We start from the raw sequence: 17,691 nt of genomic DNA, 5'->3' as shown, positions 1-17,691 counted from the left end.
GCTTCTACTCACATTCCTCAGCCTGTTTGCAACCATGCTCCTCACGAGTGGATGGGTAGCCCTCAAAAACACAAAGCACAGTGTATGGATAACTCTAGCAAAGCCATGGAACAAGACACCCTGTGCCTGTCTGTCGCTAGCCCTGATGACCCCTTCTCCACCTGCCTACTGGGGTGGCCTACAGATGTCTGGCCAATACCTGAGGGTGCCATCTGCAGTACGCCAGGTGACAATCCTGATGGCAAATAGAACTGCAACCCTGTCGGTGCTTGGGACTACTGGACCCAGAAGCTCCTGCATGCACCACTTGAACTCAGGGGGTAGAAATTCTCAGCTCTGTAAAAATGGACTTTTGTGTAAGGTTTTATTACTGTCTGAGATGGAAAGAGGGTGAAAGACACAAAATTACAAGAAAAAAAGAAACTATCAGGAGAGACATCTCCACATACCATCCCACTTACAAAAACCACAGCTGATGGTGTAATTACACCTCTTCCATGATTTCTTGGTCCAGTAGCTACCCATTCAACTTGCTGCAGGGTGTGTTTCTTATTTGCAAGGATAGAGCATGGCCTGCTGTCCCTTCACACATCAAAGGCAGACCTTGTAGCTTGGGGAGGCTTACCTTGCTGGCACCCAACACAAAAATGATTAATGGCCAGAGAAAGAGAGCAAAAAGATCTACACACTACTTTGAATCTGATTGCAAAAATAATGTCATCTATTGGAGTCAAAACCAAAGAATAGCAGCCTCCATCTTACTACCTTGGGTGGCTGCAGCTAAAGCTTTAGGACAATCAGACCATCCTGGGTGCCTGTTAAGTAAGCAAACCAATGCTGCCTCCCTCACATTGAGTGGCTGCTCTCAGACACAGAGACCATCAGACACGCCACCTTGCAGAACAGCGATAGAGATTTTACTCTGGGCACATGGGCATGGCTGTGTAGACTCTGAGGGCATGTGCTGCATGAACCTCTCCAGCCACAGCAAGTCAATGCACAAGAGCATTCAGGTACTGAAGAAAGGGTTCAAGAAGCTTCAAGTAGAAAACAAAGACTGGGTCAATAAACTCTTCCAATCCAAGGGACTAAAGGGTTGGATGATGTCTAGCTAGAACAGGACTATTAATTCTCTTAGTGGTTGTTGTTGTATTGCTGATTGTCCCATGTTTGTTTGGATGCTTTTAGAAAGTCTTAAAAAATTCTTTCAATTCCATCTTTGTGTTAAAACAGAAAGGGGGAAGATACTCAACACAGGCTCCTCATGGACCCCTTGGAGGAGAGACTTGGAGGCCAGGATGGCACAAAAACCTCTCAGAGCCTCAGTGTGGAAAGGAAAATCCTTAAAAGTATCTAAAAGTATCCTTAAATCCATAAAGTACCTTAAAAACCTTGAGTATCTCAAAGCATTACTGAGCACCACTGAGTGTCAGTACAAAGCTCTCAGGGGACTCATTAAAGCAGATAATTGGGGCCGTGATTGCACAAACCTCTCACAGAGTCTGTATCAAAAGGGAAACACCAAGTACCTTCAAATAACTGAAGTACCCTGAAGTATTAATGAGCCCCACTCAGTGTTGTTACTGACAGAGCCTCTCCAGGGACTAATTACAGCAGATAATTGGAGGCCATGATTGCACAAACCTCTCAGAGACTCCAAGGCAAAAGCCAAACTCCAAGTCCTTTGAAAAAGCTGCAGTCCCTGCAGGGAGCATGAAGGAGCCCCCAGGGCCATTGCTGAGCAAGGCTCCCCAGGGACTCCTTGCAGCAGATCCTTGAGGCCACTGGGATGTGGGCTAGGGGGGGATGCTGAGGGCAGCACAAGGGGCTGACAGTGCCCAGCCTGGCTGGGGCTGTGCCAGGAGGCCCCAGGGCCTCAGGACAAGGTGTCTCCTCCCAGCCCTTGCTGGCACAGACCCTGCTGTGCCCCAGGCCACCAAGACTTGGCTTCTCTTTGTCCCCACCTGTCAGCACTGCCTGCAGTTCTCTGCTCTGCCTGGGGCCTGGGGACACTTGCTCAGTCATGTCCCTCAGTGGAACCCATTAAAAGTCCAAGAAAGTTTGGAGTTGGATTCTGCCTTGGAATTCTGCAGAGGTTTCTTCAGCTCCCTCTCAGGGACTGATGTTCAGGGCCTGAGCACAAAGGCCCAGAGGCTGATTAAAGTCCTGGTGCTGTGTCTGTGCTGCTGAGCTGGGCTGGGCTCCTGGCCCAGAGGCAGCTCCTGGTCACCAAGAAGAGCTTCAAAAGCACATTTCTCTGGATGAGCAGCTCTTGTGCCAGCCCAGCAGGGCTGGGGCACTGCCTGCAGCCAGCCCGGGCACAGCCCAGAGGCACAGAGAGCTTCAATCAGTCAGGGCTGGGAAGGGGCTGAGAAGTGCCTGGGGCACAATCACTGCCAGCCCTTGGCACAGGAACCTCTGGCTGCAGGACAATGCAGCTGCAGCTCCTGGAGCCATCTCCTCAAGCTGGAACATCCCAATGCCTGCAGAGCCTGTGAGTACATTCTCTGCTTGTCTCTTGTGCAGAGCAGCCAGGGGTGCCCAGGGCTGTCCTGCAGAGCAGGGTCCTGCAGCCCAGGGCGCTGTGCTGGGGCAGGGACTCTGCTGCCTGCCAGGGACAGCTCTCAGCCAGCCCTGGCAGCTGCTCCCAGCACTGGGGGACAAGATCTGGCTGGGGGGAGGCAGCTGGTGAGGCTTGGAAGTGTTCTCCTTGTGTGGGGAGGATGCTGCATTGTTCAGGACTGCTCCTAGCATTGCATTTAACTGCAGAATTTAGATTATATAGGGAGCACAGCAAGGCAGGGGATGCATAAAAGGGGAAATCCTGCTTTTCATTCTACTGCTCTGTGATGCCTTGATGGGAAATTGTACATACATATTCATCCCTGAGGTAAGGCTGAGGAAACATAATAAATTATCTGAGATCTGAATAAAGCATGCAGTGAAAGAAATCAGTCCTTTGAGGCAGCATCAGTGTCGCTTTTCCAGCCTCCTCAGGGTTGCTCTGACGTTTCCATCATAGCCTGCAGAGACAGAGCTGCCCCTGGGCAGTGCCTGAGCTGGGAGGGCTCTGCAGGGCAGAGCTGAGCCCCCAGGGCTGGGCTGGGCTCTGGCAGCACTGGCAGGGCCCAGCCCTGGGCACAGGGAAGCAGCTGCTGGCAGGGACAGCTCCAGGCAGCAGAGCCCTGGGCAGGCAGTGGGGGGAAAGTGCCCCCAGGCTGTGCTGGGATATTTCAAGTCCTCTCCAAACCCAACTATTCCATGATTACTTTTTCTACAGGTCCCCTTGCCAAGACAGAAGAAATGTCCAACAGCAGCTCCATCAGGCACTTCCTGCTGCTGGCATTGGCAGACACGCGGCAGCTGCAGCTCCTGCACTTCTGCCTCTTGCTGGGCATCTCCCTGGCTGCCCTCCTGGGCAACGGCCTCATCATCAGCGCCGTAGCCTGCGGCCACCACCTGCACACGCCCATGTTCTTCTTCCTGCTCAACCTGGCCCTCGCTGACCTGGGCTCCATCTGCACCACTGTCCCCAAAGCCATGCACAATTCCCTCTGGGACACCAGCAACATCTCCTACACAGGATGTGCTGCACAGGTCTTTTACTTTCTTTTCTTTATCTCAGCAGAGTTTTCCCTCCTGACCATCATGTGCTACGACCGCTACGTGTCCATCTGCAAACCCCTGCACTACGGGACCCTCCTGGGCAGCAGAGCTTGTGCCCACATGGCAGCAGCTGCCTGGGCCAGTGGCTTCCTCTTTTCACTGCTGCACACGGCCAATACATTTTCCCTGCCCCTGTGCCATGGCAATGCCCTGGGCCAGTTCTTCTGTGAAATCCCACAGATCCTCAAGCTCTCCTGCTCCAAATCCTACCTCAGAGAGCTTGGGCTCATTGCTCTTAGTGCTTTTTTAGGACTTGGCTGTTTTGTGTTCATTGTTTTCTCCTATGTGCAGATCTTCAGGGCCGTGCTGAGGATCCCCTCTGAGCAGGGACGGCACAAAGCCTTTTCCACCTGCCTCCCTCACCTGGCTGTGGTCTCTCTGTTCATCAGCACTGGCACATTTGCTTACCTAAAGCCCTTATCCATGTCCTCCCCATCCCTGGATCTGTCAGTGTCAGTTCTATACTCAGTGGTGCCTCCAGCCCTGAACCCCCTCATCTACAGCCTGAGGAACCAGGAGCTCAAGGCTGCAGTGTGGAGAGTGATGACTGGATGGTTTCAGAAACATTAAACTGCTGTCAAATTTATGCCAATCATTTGTAACAAATGGAATCTTTGATACTTCTTGTTGGTTTGTTCGTGGGGTTTTTTCTTTTCTTTTACTTTTTCCATATTGTCCACAAATAATGTCATTGTTTGTGCCATTTCTCATATTGTTTCTCTCCACCTTCCCTGTGGCCACACACTGTGTCAATGAGGGGCTGCACTCTCAGTGTATTTAAAGGAACTAAAGGATCTCCCAGCAGAGTTTTCTGCAGAGATGCCCTTTTGTTGCCTTCTCTGGAGCTGCAGCAGCAATGTCTGTGTGCAGAGCTGGGGCAGATCAGGGCTGGCCCAGCAGCTGTGCCCAGCAGCAGCAGCAGCAGCAGCAGCACTTGGTGTTGCCAGTGCTGCTGCCGTGGCCCTGCCCCGCTGCCCTGGTGGCCCTGGTGTTGCTGCAGGGCCTGAGTGCTCTCGGGGCCGGGCACAGCCCTGGGGGTGGCAGTGCCGGGGCTGCAGCAGGGACAGGCCGTGGGCACTGCTGGGGCAGCGCTGACGCCTCAGGCCAGGCCCTGGGGGCTCCAGGCTCCTTGCCCAGGCTCTCTCAAGAACACGGCCAGGCCAATGCTCAGCACAGAAACCCCCGTCAGCAGCCCCAGGCTGGCCGTGGGCAGGCTGGGGGCAAACAGCATGGCTGGGGCTCTGCAAGGGCCCTGGGCCAGACGGGAAGGAGCAGCAGAGCAGGGGCTGATCCATGCCCAGGGCGCTGCACAGCCCAGGGCAGCGTCCCAGAGCGTCCTCATGCAGCTGCCAACAACATCCCCCCTCTGCAGCCCTGGCCTCTCCCCCAGCTCACACAGGTGCCCCATCCTTGCAGGCACAGACACGGCAGCACTGCCTCAGCAGCCCCTGTTTGCATTGCACACAGCAGGGCCAGCACCCCCATGCTGTTGCTGTGGGGACATGAACCTGAGGGAGCACAAATGCCATCAGCCCCTGGGGCCAGCAAGGCCTGCGGGACACCAGGGAAACCACTCAGCTTTGTCCTGGCCTCTGCACTCAGCCAGAAAGTTTGTTCCCATCAGCTGGGAGTTTCCTGTGCCACTGCAGACGCTGTTGCTCAGAGCCAGGGCTGCCTGGCAGCCATCCCCAAACTGCCCTGACCATTTCCTTGGCTGAACCTTTGCTTTCTCCACTCTTCCTGCTTCAAATTTCTACCCACTGCCCAGCCCGGTTCCCTCCCCTGCAAACAGCCCATCCCTGTTTGCCCTTTCCCCTCTGGCCACACTCCCCATTGCAGTTCCTGACTTGGCCCCATGGGAACGTCCCTTGGGCAGCAGGATCATCCTACAAGTGCTGCAGGAATTGTCTGCAGGCTCCTGCAGTGCCTGCTGCTGCTCCCTTGCCAGAGGCACCCCAGGCCAGCGGGAGACATCTGGGCTGCTGTGTCTGCCTCTGGGGCTCCCTGTTCTGGGCAATGAGGAGGAGCTGCAGAGTCTCTGCAGGACTGACAGGATGGGCTTTGGGGCTGCCAGGAGAAGCTGAGGGACCTGGGCTGCTGGAGCTGCTGAAGAGGAGGCCCAGGGCTCATCCTGCAACTGCTCCAAGGGTGCTTTCAGAGAACCCCAGAATCAGCAAGGTTGGAAAAGGCCTTGGGGATCATCAAGTCCAACCTGTGCCCTGACACTGCCTTGTCTCCCCTGAGCCTCCTCTTCTCCAGGATAAACAACCCCAGTTCCCTCAGCCCCTCCTCACAGGACTTGTGCTCCAGACCCCTCCCCAGCCTTGTTGCCCTTCTCTGGACACGCTCCAGCCCCTCCATGTCCTTCCTAAATCGGGGTGCCCAGAACTGGACACAGGACTCGAGGTGCTGCCCAACCAGTGCTGAGCACAGGGGAAGAATCCCTTCCCTGCTCCTGCTGGCCACACCATTCCTGATCCAGGCCAGCAGCCATTGGCCTTCTCGGCCACCTGGGCACACTGCTGCCTCATGTCCAGCCTGCTGTCCATCAGTCCCTGCAGGTCCCTTTCTGCCTGGCTGCTCTCCAGCCACTCTGTCCCCAGCCTGTAGGGCTGCAGGGGTTGTTGTGGCCAAAGTGCAGGACCCGGCACTGGGACTTGTTCAACCTCACCTTGTTGGATTTGGGCCCTGTGCAGAGCCCTCCTACCCTCCAGCAGATCCACTCTCACACCCAGCTTGGTGCCATCTGCAAATTTGCTGATCATGGACTCAATCCCCTCATCCAGATCATCAGTGCAGATATTGAAATCCACGCTGGCTGGCTCTGATCCCTGGGCCATCCTGTGGGTGCCCTGTGGTGGCACTCAAGGTGATCTGTTCCATAACCTTGCCGGGCACCCAGGTCAGGCTGACAGGCCTGGAGTTCCCCAGCTCCTCCTTCCAGCCCTTCCTGGGGATGGGCTCACACTGGCACCTCCAGTTCTCTGGGACCTCCCTGCTGAGCCAGGACTGATGGTAAATGATGGAGAGCAGCTTGGGGAGCTCATCCACAGCTCCCTCATCCCCCTGGGATGGATCCCATCTGATCCCACACACCTGTGAGCATCTGAGTGGCTCATCAGGTCAGCAGCTGCTTCCTCCTGGATTCCAGGGGGCTGTTCTGCTCCCTGTGCCCATCTACCAGCTCAGGAGAACACTTGTCCTGAGGACAACCTGTCCTAATATTGAAAATTGATAGAAACAAGTGTAAAGTAGCTTAGCCTTTTCCTTATCTTAAGTTACTGTATTCCCCACTGCACTCAAAAAAGAGTAGAGGTTCTCATTATCTTATCATTTGAAATTAATTTATTTATAGAAACATTTTCTATTATTTTTCGCACAAGTGGCCAGGTTAAGCTCTAATTGAGCTTTCACATCTGATCTTTTATTCCTGCATAACCTAACAACATCCTTAAACCCTTCCTAAGTTGCCTGATCTTCTGTCAAAAGTTCATGTATCCTTTTCTTTCCCGAGTTCCCACAAAATCTCGATGGGCAGCCAGGCCAGTCATTTTCCTCACCAGCTCATCTTTTGCCACACTGGGACAGGCTGCTTCTTCCCCCTTAAAATTACTTTCTTGAAATGTGTCCACCCATCCCAGACCCCATTTGTTTTTAAGGGCTGTTTCCCTTAAAAAAATCAGTACCTGATTTAGTACTCCCCAAATCTGCATCCTGAACAGGCCAAAGTCTGCCCTTCCTAATTGCTGTGTAGACGTTCTGTTACTGCCTCACTCTCTTACCCAGAATATTGAAAACTTGAAAACCCCAATGTTCCAGTGGGCCTGGCTGAGCTGGCAGGACCCTGAGGCTGCTGAACTTCCAGTTCCCCTTCTCACACAATGGGCACTGTGTGGTTTCCATAGGCCTGGGGATGTGGAGAACAAGCTCCAGGTGTCAGCTCAGCTGGTGTAGGCAATTGATCATCTGGTAACATGAGGTCACAGAGTGGGCTATGACATCACAGAGTGGGTAATGTGAGGTCATTGATCAGCTATGACATCACAGACTGCCTCTGTGACATCACAGAGCCAGATGTGACATCACAGAGCAGACTATGATATCACGGACTTGGCTGTGACATCAGAGACCAGCTGTGTGACATTAGAGAATGGGCTGTGACATCCCAGAGGGGCTATGTGACATCCCAGCAGGGCTGTGTCAGGTCACTGGGTTGGTCACTCTGCCCCAGCTCCCCCTCACAGTTTCTCCCAACAAGTCCAATGCTGTCCATGCCCAGCAGGGTCCCTGTCCCCCGGGATCCCCCCGGCCCACCTGGAGCCACAGCCTCCACCAAAGGATGTTCCACAGGATCCACCCCAGAGCCTGACATGGGGACAAGGGGCCAGGGCTGTGTGACCAGGACATCAAGGACGGGGATTATCCAGGTCACTGTGGCCAGGGTTGGGTTGCCCAGGACAGGAAAGATGTCTGGCAGCTGGAGCAGGGTCTGGGAAGGGCCTCCAAGGTGGGGCTGGAGCCCTTGGGCTGTGAGCAGAGGCTGAGGGAGCTGGGCTTGTCCAGCCCAGAGCAGGGAAGGCTGAGGGGCTCCTCATCCCAGCCTGGCAGTGCCAGCGAGGAGGGGATGGAGAACACAGAGCCAGGCTCTTCACCGGGGGCCTGGTGGGAGACAAAAGCCACTGGGTGGAAGGGGAAAGAGGGGAGATCAGCCAGGATAGGAAGAGATGAAATGAGTCAGGCTGGTTTCAGCATTTCCTCAACACCAAGAGCAGCCTGACCTCCCTTCTCCATCCACCACTGACAGCTTTGCAAATCAGGAATTGTTGGAGCTGTTTTGCCCCCACTCCAGGATGAGCATCCTGATACAAGAACTTAATTGTGTTTATATCTATCACAGAATCACTTTTGTCTGAAATTAATTTTAGTATGGAAATGACTTGTCAATGGTGGACTCCTCAGATGCTGCTGGGACATTGCACATAGCTCAGGGAAGAGCGAGATTGTTATTAAATTGTGTCCTGTTCAACCATGGTCTGTTGGCCATGAGGAGAAACTTTCTGTGCCCCTGAGTCTCACCAGTTCCTGACCCCCAAAGGACACAAACCTGATGAGTTGTGGTTCCCACTCCAGTGGTGGCACTTGGGCATTCCTCCATCCCCAGAGCAGGGCTCCCTTGTACCAGAGAGTCCCTGGCAATGTAGAGATGAAGGAAACAGGAAAGGCTGTGGGGATCAGGGGCAGAGCACAGTCAGGGATTTGGGGTGGTTGTGAGCCCAGGGCAGGACCTGGCCCTTGGCCTTGGTGAATATCATCCAATTGTCCTGGGCCCATGGCTCCAGCCTGTCCAGATCCCTCTGCAGAGCTTCCTGCCCTCCAGCACAGCCACACTCCCACCCAGCCTGGACTCACCTGGGAACTGACTGAGGGTGCCCTTGAGGGCCTCATCCAGATCAGCAATAAAGAGATTGAATTGATCTGTCCCCAATCCTGAGGCCTGGGGACACCCCTGGATGTGACTCCATTCCTCAGCTGCTCTGAGTGCCAGGGGCTGGATGAGGGAAATGGTGGGGTGTGGGTAGGGACAAAGTGTGATTGATTGTCAGCTATGAAGGGTTTTGATTTTCAAATCTGTTCAGAGTGCATGAGGAGGTGCTGGTGGTCACTATCAAGTGGACATTGCTGATGTCCATTGCTATAAACAGGAAAAGAAAACTTAAACGGGCAAAACAATTCTCTCAGCATTGTTTTCAATATAGTATATTCACTTCGAATACACTTCTGAAATATGTCTAATTAACGAAGGAAGAATTGGAAACTTCAATTATTCCCATGGGATTTTCTTGTTTGGGGGTTTCGAACAAATATTTATGAGCTTTTCCCACTGAATTCCTGAACTGTAGAGCTCAAGAAAGAAGAGGCCTCTGAAGTAATAAAATTCATTAGCAACCTCCAAGTGTTTGAGGATCCATGCCCATGAGAGCAGCAATGAACAGAAATGGGCACAGCTTTGTGGCTGCCCCAGCTTTGGCATGGGCCCTGGGCCTGGAGCAGGAGCAGCTCTTGAGGGCCCCAAGGCCGGGGCTCTTGTGCTGCCCTGGGCAGATGGGATGGCAGCAGGGTCTGCAGAGCTCTCAGCACCTCAGGCCGAGGGGAGCAGGGCAGCCAGGGAGCCTCCTTTGGCCTTGGCCCAGCACCTTCCCCCATGGCTGGGGCTGAGTCCTGTGGCAGCTGCAGCTGCTGCTGTGGCCTTGGCAGGGGCTGAGGCCGTGGGGCCAGTGCCCAGAGCAGCCTGGCCTGAGCAGAGCTGTGGGGCCAGAGCCGGCTGGGCTGGGCTGGGCTCAGAGAGGCCCTTGGTGCTGCCCAGAGCTCAGGGCAGCTGGCAGAGCTTGCAGGGAGCTGGGCTGGGCTCCGAGAGCCTGGGCCAGAAACCATCAGTGTCCATCTCAGCCTGGCTGAGCGTGCAGGGGCAGGACTCAGGCCAGGCCTTGTGGGGCAGGGCCAGCACCTGTGCAAGGCATTGCAAACAGGCAAGTGGCCCAGAGAGGAGGCTGCTCTGTGCCCTTGGTGGCATGGACAGAGCAGAGAGGGGGCCCAGGACATTTGTCAGCGCCAGCCTCTGTGCGCATGCGTTGGCAGCCCTGGCTGCTGAGCCCAGCTTTGGCCTGGGCTGAGTTTGGCTGTGGCCCAGCTCCATCCTCCTGCGGGGCTCAGGGCCTGTTCCCGGCCATGGCCAGCCCTGGCTGCCTCTCTGCTGGCCCAGAGGCCGGCAGAGCCCGGGGCAGGGCTGTCTGTGCAGCCCCACAGGTGCCACGGGCTCTGCAGGAGCTGGCAGAGGCTGCCCAGCAGGGAGGCCATGGGGCACAGAGCCCCAAGGCTGCTGTGGGCACCACGGCACAGGGGCCGTTCCCAGCCGCAATGCTCCTGGCCTGGGCTGGGCCTGCACAGGGGCTGGGCGACTGTCACAGACATCTTTTCACTAAAAATCCTTTCTTTAGGATTTTTCCTTCTGAGAAGCTGAAGCCTCAGAGGCAGAATGTAAACAATGGTTATCTGCTGCTGTGGAACGCAACAGGTCCACCTGTGATTGGCCCATCTTTGATATTTATAATTTATGGCCAATCAAGGACTGAGCTATCTCGGACAGAGTCTGAGAGGGCTGCATTTGTTATCATTCTCTTCTTTTCAATTCTTAGCTTAGTTAGCATCTGAGGAAACCTCTTCCTATTTCTTTTTAGTATAGTGATAATGTAATATATATATATATATATATCATAAAATAATAAATCAAGCCTTCTGAACATGGATTCAACATTCTCGTCTCTTCCCTCATCCAAGAACCCCTGTGAACACGGTCACAGTTGGTGACCCTGAGTGACTGAAGAGGAGAATCATCGATTGGTGAGACCCCAGAGGAGCACTGCTGCATTTGGGTAAACCCCGAGTATATGGCACTTATGGTCACCTCACAAGTGACCACAGAAGTGGATTCTAGCCAGAAGCTGAAGAACTGAAGATCCTGATTTGGACAGAGTTCACAGCAAGGCTGACCACAGATAGAACCTGAAAATCCTCCAGGAAGATGTCCGGAAAGCTCAGCAGCACCATGCAGCTGGCCAGAGAGTGCTGGACACTGTCACAAGGTTCTGTTAGCTTTTCCCCTCCTGAAAATGCTGCCCTTTGCAGTTTGTGGCTGCAAATGTGGAGGACCCTTCCCACAGAGGCAGAGGTTCCTTTCTCCCCTTCAGAGGAGAGACTTATTGCCCTCTGGCACAAATGGGGTGAAGAGGACGGAATTCTCCTGTCAGAGAGATATTTCTAGGAGTTTTTTCGATGGGCAAAGCTCTTTGGATTTTTTACGAATGTACTCTATGCCCTTGATATCTTTGTGTGGGAGTGCATGGAATCCATTTTCCAAGTCGTTTTGAACAGTAGATTCGGGTACGCCCAGATTTATCCAGTGTTCAGCGCACTTTTTCTGGTTTTGCAACGGAGAGCAGCTGTTTTTCCCTGGATTGCTAACTGCACGGGGCAAGCCCCATTCCCCCCAGTTCTTGTGGGAGGAGACCCTTTGGAGGGGGACGATCTGCTGCTTCCCAGCCCCCCTGAATCGCAGCGGGGGGGTGAAGTTTCGCCCGGAGCCGAAGAAGTTTTTTTTCCTGCGTTTTTGGAGCATGCTCAGACGGAGCCGTCTTTTCCCCCCCTCGTCTCTCTCCGGGGCGGCACCGCCCTGGCAGCCCTGCAGGCCCCACCCCGCCTGGGCCCCTGGACCCCGCCCCGCTCAGAGCTGGGGGCGGCATCGGTGCCCGAGGTCCCGTCTCTGGGGCCCGCGGGGCCGCCTCCAGTGCCTGGGGGGCCACTCCAGCTCTCCCCGTGGCCGCTTCTCCGGGCAGCCCCGCCCGCGGCTCCACCGGCTTCTGCGCCTGCGCGGCTGACCTCCGAAACAGCGCTTCCTGTGGCTGCACTGGTGTTTCCAGGCAACGGAGATCCGGTGTCGCTTCCACCGCTTCCCGCGGCTGTGCCGGTGTTGCCAGGCGACAACGACGCGGCTGCTGCTTCCGGCCCGGCGGGGGGTGCATTCTCTCTGGCCCCACCGCCCCCGCCAGCCCCCCCGGCGGCTTCGCCACCTTACGCCGAATCAGTCCCAGTTCAGGATGCTGCTGAAAATTACACCGAGCCCGGGAGCCCCTCGGAGCTGCCCACGGTCCCGCCGCCCCCGGCAGCAGCTGCCACGGCGGCTCCTGCACCCAGCGTGACTCCCCCCTGAGTTTTTCGGGCTGTCCCGGGGCGGCCTCTGTGGGTGGAGCTGGGACAGGGGAAGAGGGCGTCAGCCTCTCCTTCCATGGAGGAGGCATGGCCCGACAGCTGGGTGTGGGTGCAGCCCGGCTGCCTGCTTTCAAACTCAGCGTTCTTGGCAGGGTGGGGGGTGTTTGGTCGGGGATTGCCCCTTGGAGGTTGCCATCCCTGCCGCCCCTCGCGTGCCCCAGCGGTGTTGGGGAGGTGGCTCCAGAAAGTTCTGCCCCCGGTCCCCTGGCCGGAGAGGTTTGGCGTGGTGCCGGGAGGCAGATGGGAGGAACACCTTTTGCATTTGCATTGCAGAGGCAAGGGGAACAGCGGGAAGCGGTCATCACTTGTTTGCTATGGGGAACAAACATTCCCAGACCCGAGATGAAGATCCTCGGGGCAGCTTCTGTCCCCCCATTGCTGGCATGCCTCGGTGATTTTGGGGGAGGAAGCGTTTGATCACCTGTTCTGCCATTGTACTGGCAGCAGGGTGCGGGTCTGTGACAATGCAGAGCCTGCCACGTGGGCCAGGCCTGGGCTGTTGGGCTCGGGTCCCTGGACCAGGGCCACCTCCCGGCCTCCTGCTGGGTTTGGGGGCTTTGCTTCCCCCTTCAGGTCCTGGGCCACCGTTTTGTGGGCCAGGTCTGGGGTTCCTGATCCTTCCACATGGGCCAGGGCCCCCAAGGGCCTCTCTCTGGCTCCTCTGCTGCTGCTGCTCTTTCCGACAAGAAAAAAAAAAAAAAAATTGAATAAAAAAGGGTGAAAGAGCTGGCAGCAGCTCAGAGGCATTGAGGAGCCAGGGATTGGCTTCAGCCCAAGTTGTTCAATAAAGGGCTGTGGCAAGACATTTCAGAAATTTTCTCAAAATTGTTTGAAGACTGTCAATGGACTTTTGATAACTATTGATGGACTTTTCTGTAGCAAGCCTGTTTCAGGACCAAAAGAAACTTTCAGATATGGCAAAGAGGAACATCTTCAGTCCATGGACTTTTCCTGAAACTCAGCTGCTTGGACTTGAATTTTCTTTGCATTGTTTTTTCATTTTCTTATATTATAAAATTGTTTTAGTAATATGATAGAATTTTATGTTCTACGGGTGAAGAAATTCCCAGTGCATTCCACAGGAGCACTTGAGTGGAGTTTGATTGGCAACAGATAACCTGTCAAGTGTTTGTCTTTTTCTTCGGCATGAGTACAGCAGAGAAAATTACAAACACTTTTTCCTTTTAATTTAACTAAATAAAAAATGGTGACATGTCGCAGACATCTTTCGTGAAAAATCCTTTCTTAGGATTTTTCCTTGTGAGAAGCTGCAGTTTCAGTAACCAAAGTAAACAATGGTTATCTGCTGCTGTGGAATGCAATAGGTAGACCCATGATTGGTCTCCTGTGGGTGTTTGGATTTCTTGACCACTCATGGCAGAGCTGGCTCTTGCTCTGTCTGAGACACAGATCTTTGTTATTCATTCTTTTCTATTCTTAGCTTAGCTAGCTTCTGAAGAAACCTTTTCCTTTCTATTGCTTTTAGTATAGTCTTAATGTAACATATATCATAAAATAATACATCAAGCCTTCAGATCATGGAGTCAACATTCTCGTCTCTTCTTCATCCTGAAAACCCCTGTGACCACAGTCACAGGGTACGGCTACAAGGGCTGAGATTTCATCTCCTTCCAGCTGGGACGCGGGAGCTTTGCAGGGTCGGACGATGCTGCCTGGATCACCCAGAGGTGCTGGGAATCCAAAAGGATCATGGTGGAGCAAGTGAAGCATTTCCTGGTACACACCTGTGTGGAAGGGCCCCCAAAATACATCAGACATGGTCGGGAGGCTCTGGAGCACAAAGGTGGGCGTGGGAGGGGAAGGGCAATTCCTATGGGAATGGGGTATTCAGGAATGGGGGACTTGGGAATGCAGGAATTGCCATGGAATTTCCATGGCCAGATCTCACTCTCATTCCAGTCAGGTGAGAATTCCATGGATGGATCTCCCCCCTAACCCACTGCCATGGGAATTCCATGGAGAAATTATTTGAATTGATGACCAATCCAATGCCAGCAGTGCAATGAGATCTAATCCCTGCTGGGATTCCATGGGACCTCAATCCCAATCCTTTACCCAGGCTGGCTCTGCTGTGCCCGTGGCAGCACCAGGGGAGTGCCCTGTCCCTGCCCTGAGCCCAGCACGAGCCTTTCCTTGGCTGTTCTGTGCCCTGCTCGGGGCAGGAGGGCACAGCCAGAGTGGCTTTGGTGGCCCCGGGCACCCGGCTGGGCTGCAGCCACTGCAGGGGCTCCTGGGGAATGTTCCAGAGCAAAGCTTAAAGCAAACAACAGTTCCTGGAGGGGATTCTGCCCCTGGGCCTGTGCTGGGAGCCCAAGGGCAACAGCCCAAAGTGCTGGAGCTCAGTGTCCCTTGGCCAGGCCGTGTTCCCTGGCTGTGCCCTGTCCCTCAGCTGTGCCCTGTCCCTGTCCCCTGTCCCTCAGCTGTGCCCTGTCCCTCAGCTGTGCCCTGTCCCTGTCCCCTGTCCCTCGGCTCTGTGGGGCCGGGGCTGGCAGCAGGACCCAGAGCAGCCCTGGGGGAGAACAACCCTGAGCCCCAGCTGGGCCAGTTCCCCCCAGGTCACTCCCACCATGGGCCCTGTGGCTCCCAGTCATCCCCAGGATGGTCCCAGTCACTTCCAGTTACACTCAGTATGTTCCCAGTATCATCCCGGTCACTCCCAGTATGATCTCAGTATAATCCCAGCATGATCCCAGCACAGTCCCAGGTGTTTCCATTCACCCCTACTATAGTTCCAGGCACTGCCAGTATGGTTCCAGCCACTCCCAGTATGATTCCAGTATGAACCCAGTCACTCTCAGTACGGTGCCATTTGCCCCCAGTATGGTCCCAGTCACTCCAAGTCACCCAGTATGATTCCAGTCACTCCCAGATCCCCCCAGTATTATTCCAGTAACTTCTTTTATGGTTCCTCTGTGATCCCAGTCACTCCCGGTCTCCGCCAGTATATCCCAATTGCTCCCAGTAGCTTCCAGCATGATTCCAGTTGCTCATAGCCACTCCCAGTCACCTCCAGCACAATTCCAGTCACTTCCTGTATATCCCAGTTGCCCCAGCATGGTCTCAGTTGCCCTCAGTCTGCTCCCAGTCACTTCCAGTGAGATCCCAGAATGACCCCAGTCACCCTCACTCAGTGTGGTTCCAGTTGCTCCCAGTATGATCCCATTTGTCCCAGCATGGTCCCATTTCCTCCCAGTGTGATCCCAGTTGCCTCTAGCACAGACCCAGTCCATCCCAGTATGATCCTACTCTGATGCCATGATGATTCCAGTTGCTCCCAGTATGGTCCTGGTTGCTCCCAGTCTGATCCCAGTTGCTCTCAGTGGCCCCTAGCATAGACCCATCGACCCAAGAATGATCCCAGTATGAGTCCACCATGATCCCAGTCTCCCCCAGTATGGTCCCAGTCAATCCCAGTTGCCCCAAGTGTAGACTAGTCACTGCCAGTTCCTCCAGGCGTCCATGGTTGAGATTGGGTTTGCACCTCCAAAATTCCCTATATCCAAAGACTGCTCCAAAACAAAATCTGCCATTCCTGACAAGTCTGGCTGGCCTTGGCCAAGTGAGGCTCTCACCTGCCTCCCAAACACTGGGGCTCCGTGCTTTCCTTCCTATGGAAAAGAACTGCCCTTCTTGTCCAGATCCCCATGGCCAAATTTGTGTTCCACCTCCAACATTGCCTGTTGTGACAGATTGTAGGAGATTGTTGGCTCAAAACTTTTCATATGGGGGAGGATGAAGGGGCAGGTCAAGCCTTGCCCTGCCCTGTGACCCCAGCCCCGTCCTGCCCTGGAACCCCAATCCCCCCAGAGCCTCTATCCCAGCCCAGCAGTGGCTGCCAGTCCCTGGCACAGCACAGGCAATGCTCCACAGCCACCTCTGCAGCCCCCAGCCCAGCTCCTGAGGGACCAAATGAGCCCAAGCCCCACCTGGGGGAAGGGCCCAGGGAAACCAAGGGGTATTGAAGGCTGACCACAAGGCAAGCACACATCTTGACCCTGGATCCTCTTGGAATTTCCATCTGAACAGTGCTGGAATCCAGGAGTTGGTAGTTGTGTGTGTGTGCTTCTCTAAATCTTATTTGTCTTCCTCTCTCTCTGTGTCTACTTCTTATATTTTCGTCCTCTTGCAAATTTTGAGTAACTTGAAATTTAACAGGCTTAGAGTTTGTGTAGTTGAATGGGCCAAGTTAATGCTTTGAGAAGTGTTTTTTGTCGATTGAATGTTGTACCAAACCTTTTGCCAAAGTTTCTCTGATTTTCTAAAGTTACCAGTAAAGGCTGGTTTGTTGTTTTGACCTTGTGAGAATCTCTTGTTGGTATTACTGCAGTACATCCAACTCAGAGTACACAAACAGCTGTAATTCCTTTTAAATGTCTCACTGAGGGAGTTGTTCGGGGGATGGGAGTCAGGGATTCTCTGTCCTGTCCCCACGGTCTCTGGGCAGGGATGGCCTCAGTGGGGGCTGCTGACATCCTCAGCAACTTGGAGGCTGCTGCTGAATTTTCCTGCTCCAGAGGCTTGTTCAGCCTTCAGCTCTTCAGTGCAGGAATTCAGTGTACCAGGGCTCATGAACATTCAGAACACCTGAACAAGCCAAGCCTCTGGGAATCATTTGATTTTAATTTTCAAATAATTTGTGGTTAAGTAGATCTCAGTAGTGTATTGAAACTGAATACATGATATTTAAAAAGACAGCGAGAAAAGGTTTTTTAGGTCCTGTTTAGTTTTGTTTTCCTGTTAATTCATTGATATGTGCAATCTCTAATTCACACTGAATCCAAGTACTGCTCCAGAGGCTTGTTCAGCCCACAGCTCTTCAGTGCAGGAATTCAGTGTCCCAGGGCTCATTAACATTCAGAACACCTGAACAAGCCAAGCCTCTGGGAATAATTTGATTTCAGTTTACAAATCTCGTGTGGTTAATAAGAGAGATTTCAGAAGTGCATTCAACTGAATATATTCTATTTAAAAAGACAGTGAGGAAAACATTTTTTAGGTCCTGTTTTGGTTTTTTTTTTTTCCTTTTAATAGCAATCTCCAACTGACATTTAATCCAAGTACATCCTCATGCAGTTTGAATAGATATGAAAATCAAGACCCTTCATGGCTGACAATCAATCAGACTCTGTCCCTACCCCCACCCCACCATTTCCCCCATCCAAGCCCTGGCACTCAGAGCAG

The 17,691-nt window shown here is 53.8% G+C and overlaps 2 protein-coding genes across 2 annotated transcripts in view; one reads left to right on the top strand and one right to left on the bottom strand.

Annotated features, from left to right (window-relative positions):
- The window catches only part of LOC143692460 (uncharacterized), a 157,779-nt gene that overhangs the window by 130,159 nt on the left and 9,929 nt on the right, over positions 1 to 17,691 (bottom strand). The window lies entirely within an intron of this gene.
- LOC143692393 (olfactory receptor 14A16-like) lies at positions 3,304 to 4,236 on the top strand. The gene has a single exon (XM_077172627.1). It carries the CDS (start codon positions 3,304 to 3,306, stop codon positions 4,234 to 4,236), a length of 933 nt encoding a protein of 310 aa, XP_077028742.1.

This window comes from Agelaius phoeniceus (genome assembly GCF_051311805.1).
Source record: "Agelaius phoeniceus isolate bAgePho1 chromosome W unlocalized genomic scaffold, bAgePho1.hap1 SUPER_W_unloc_1, whole genome shotgun sequence".
NCBI lineage: Eukaryota > Metazoa > Chordata > Aves > Passeriformes > Icteridae > Agelaius > Agelaius phoeniceus.
This window is presented reverse-complemented; position numbering and strand designations above follow the sequence as displayed.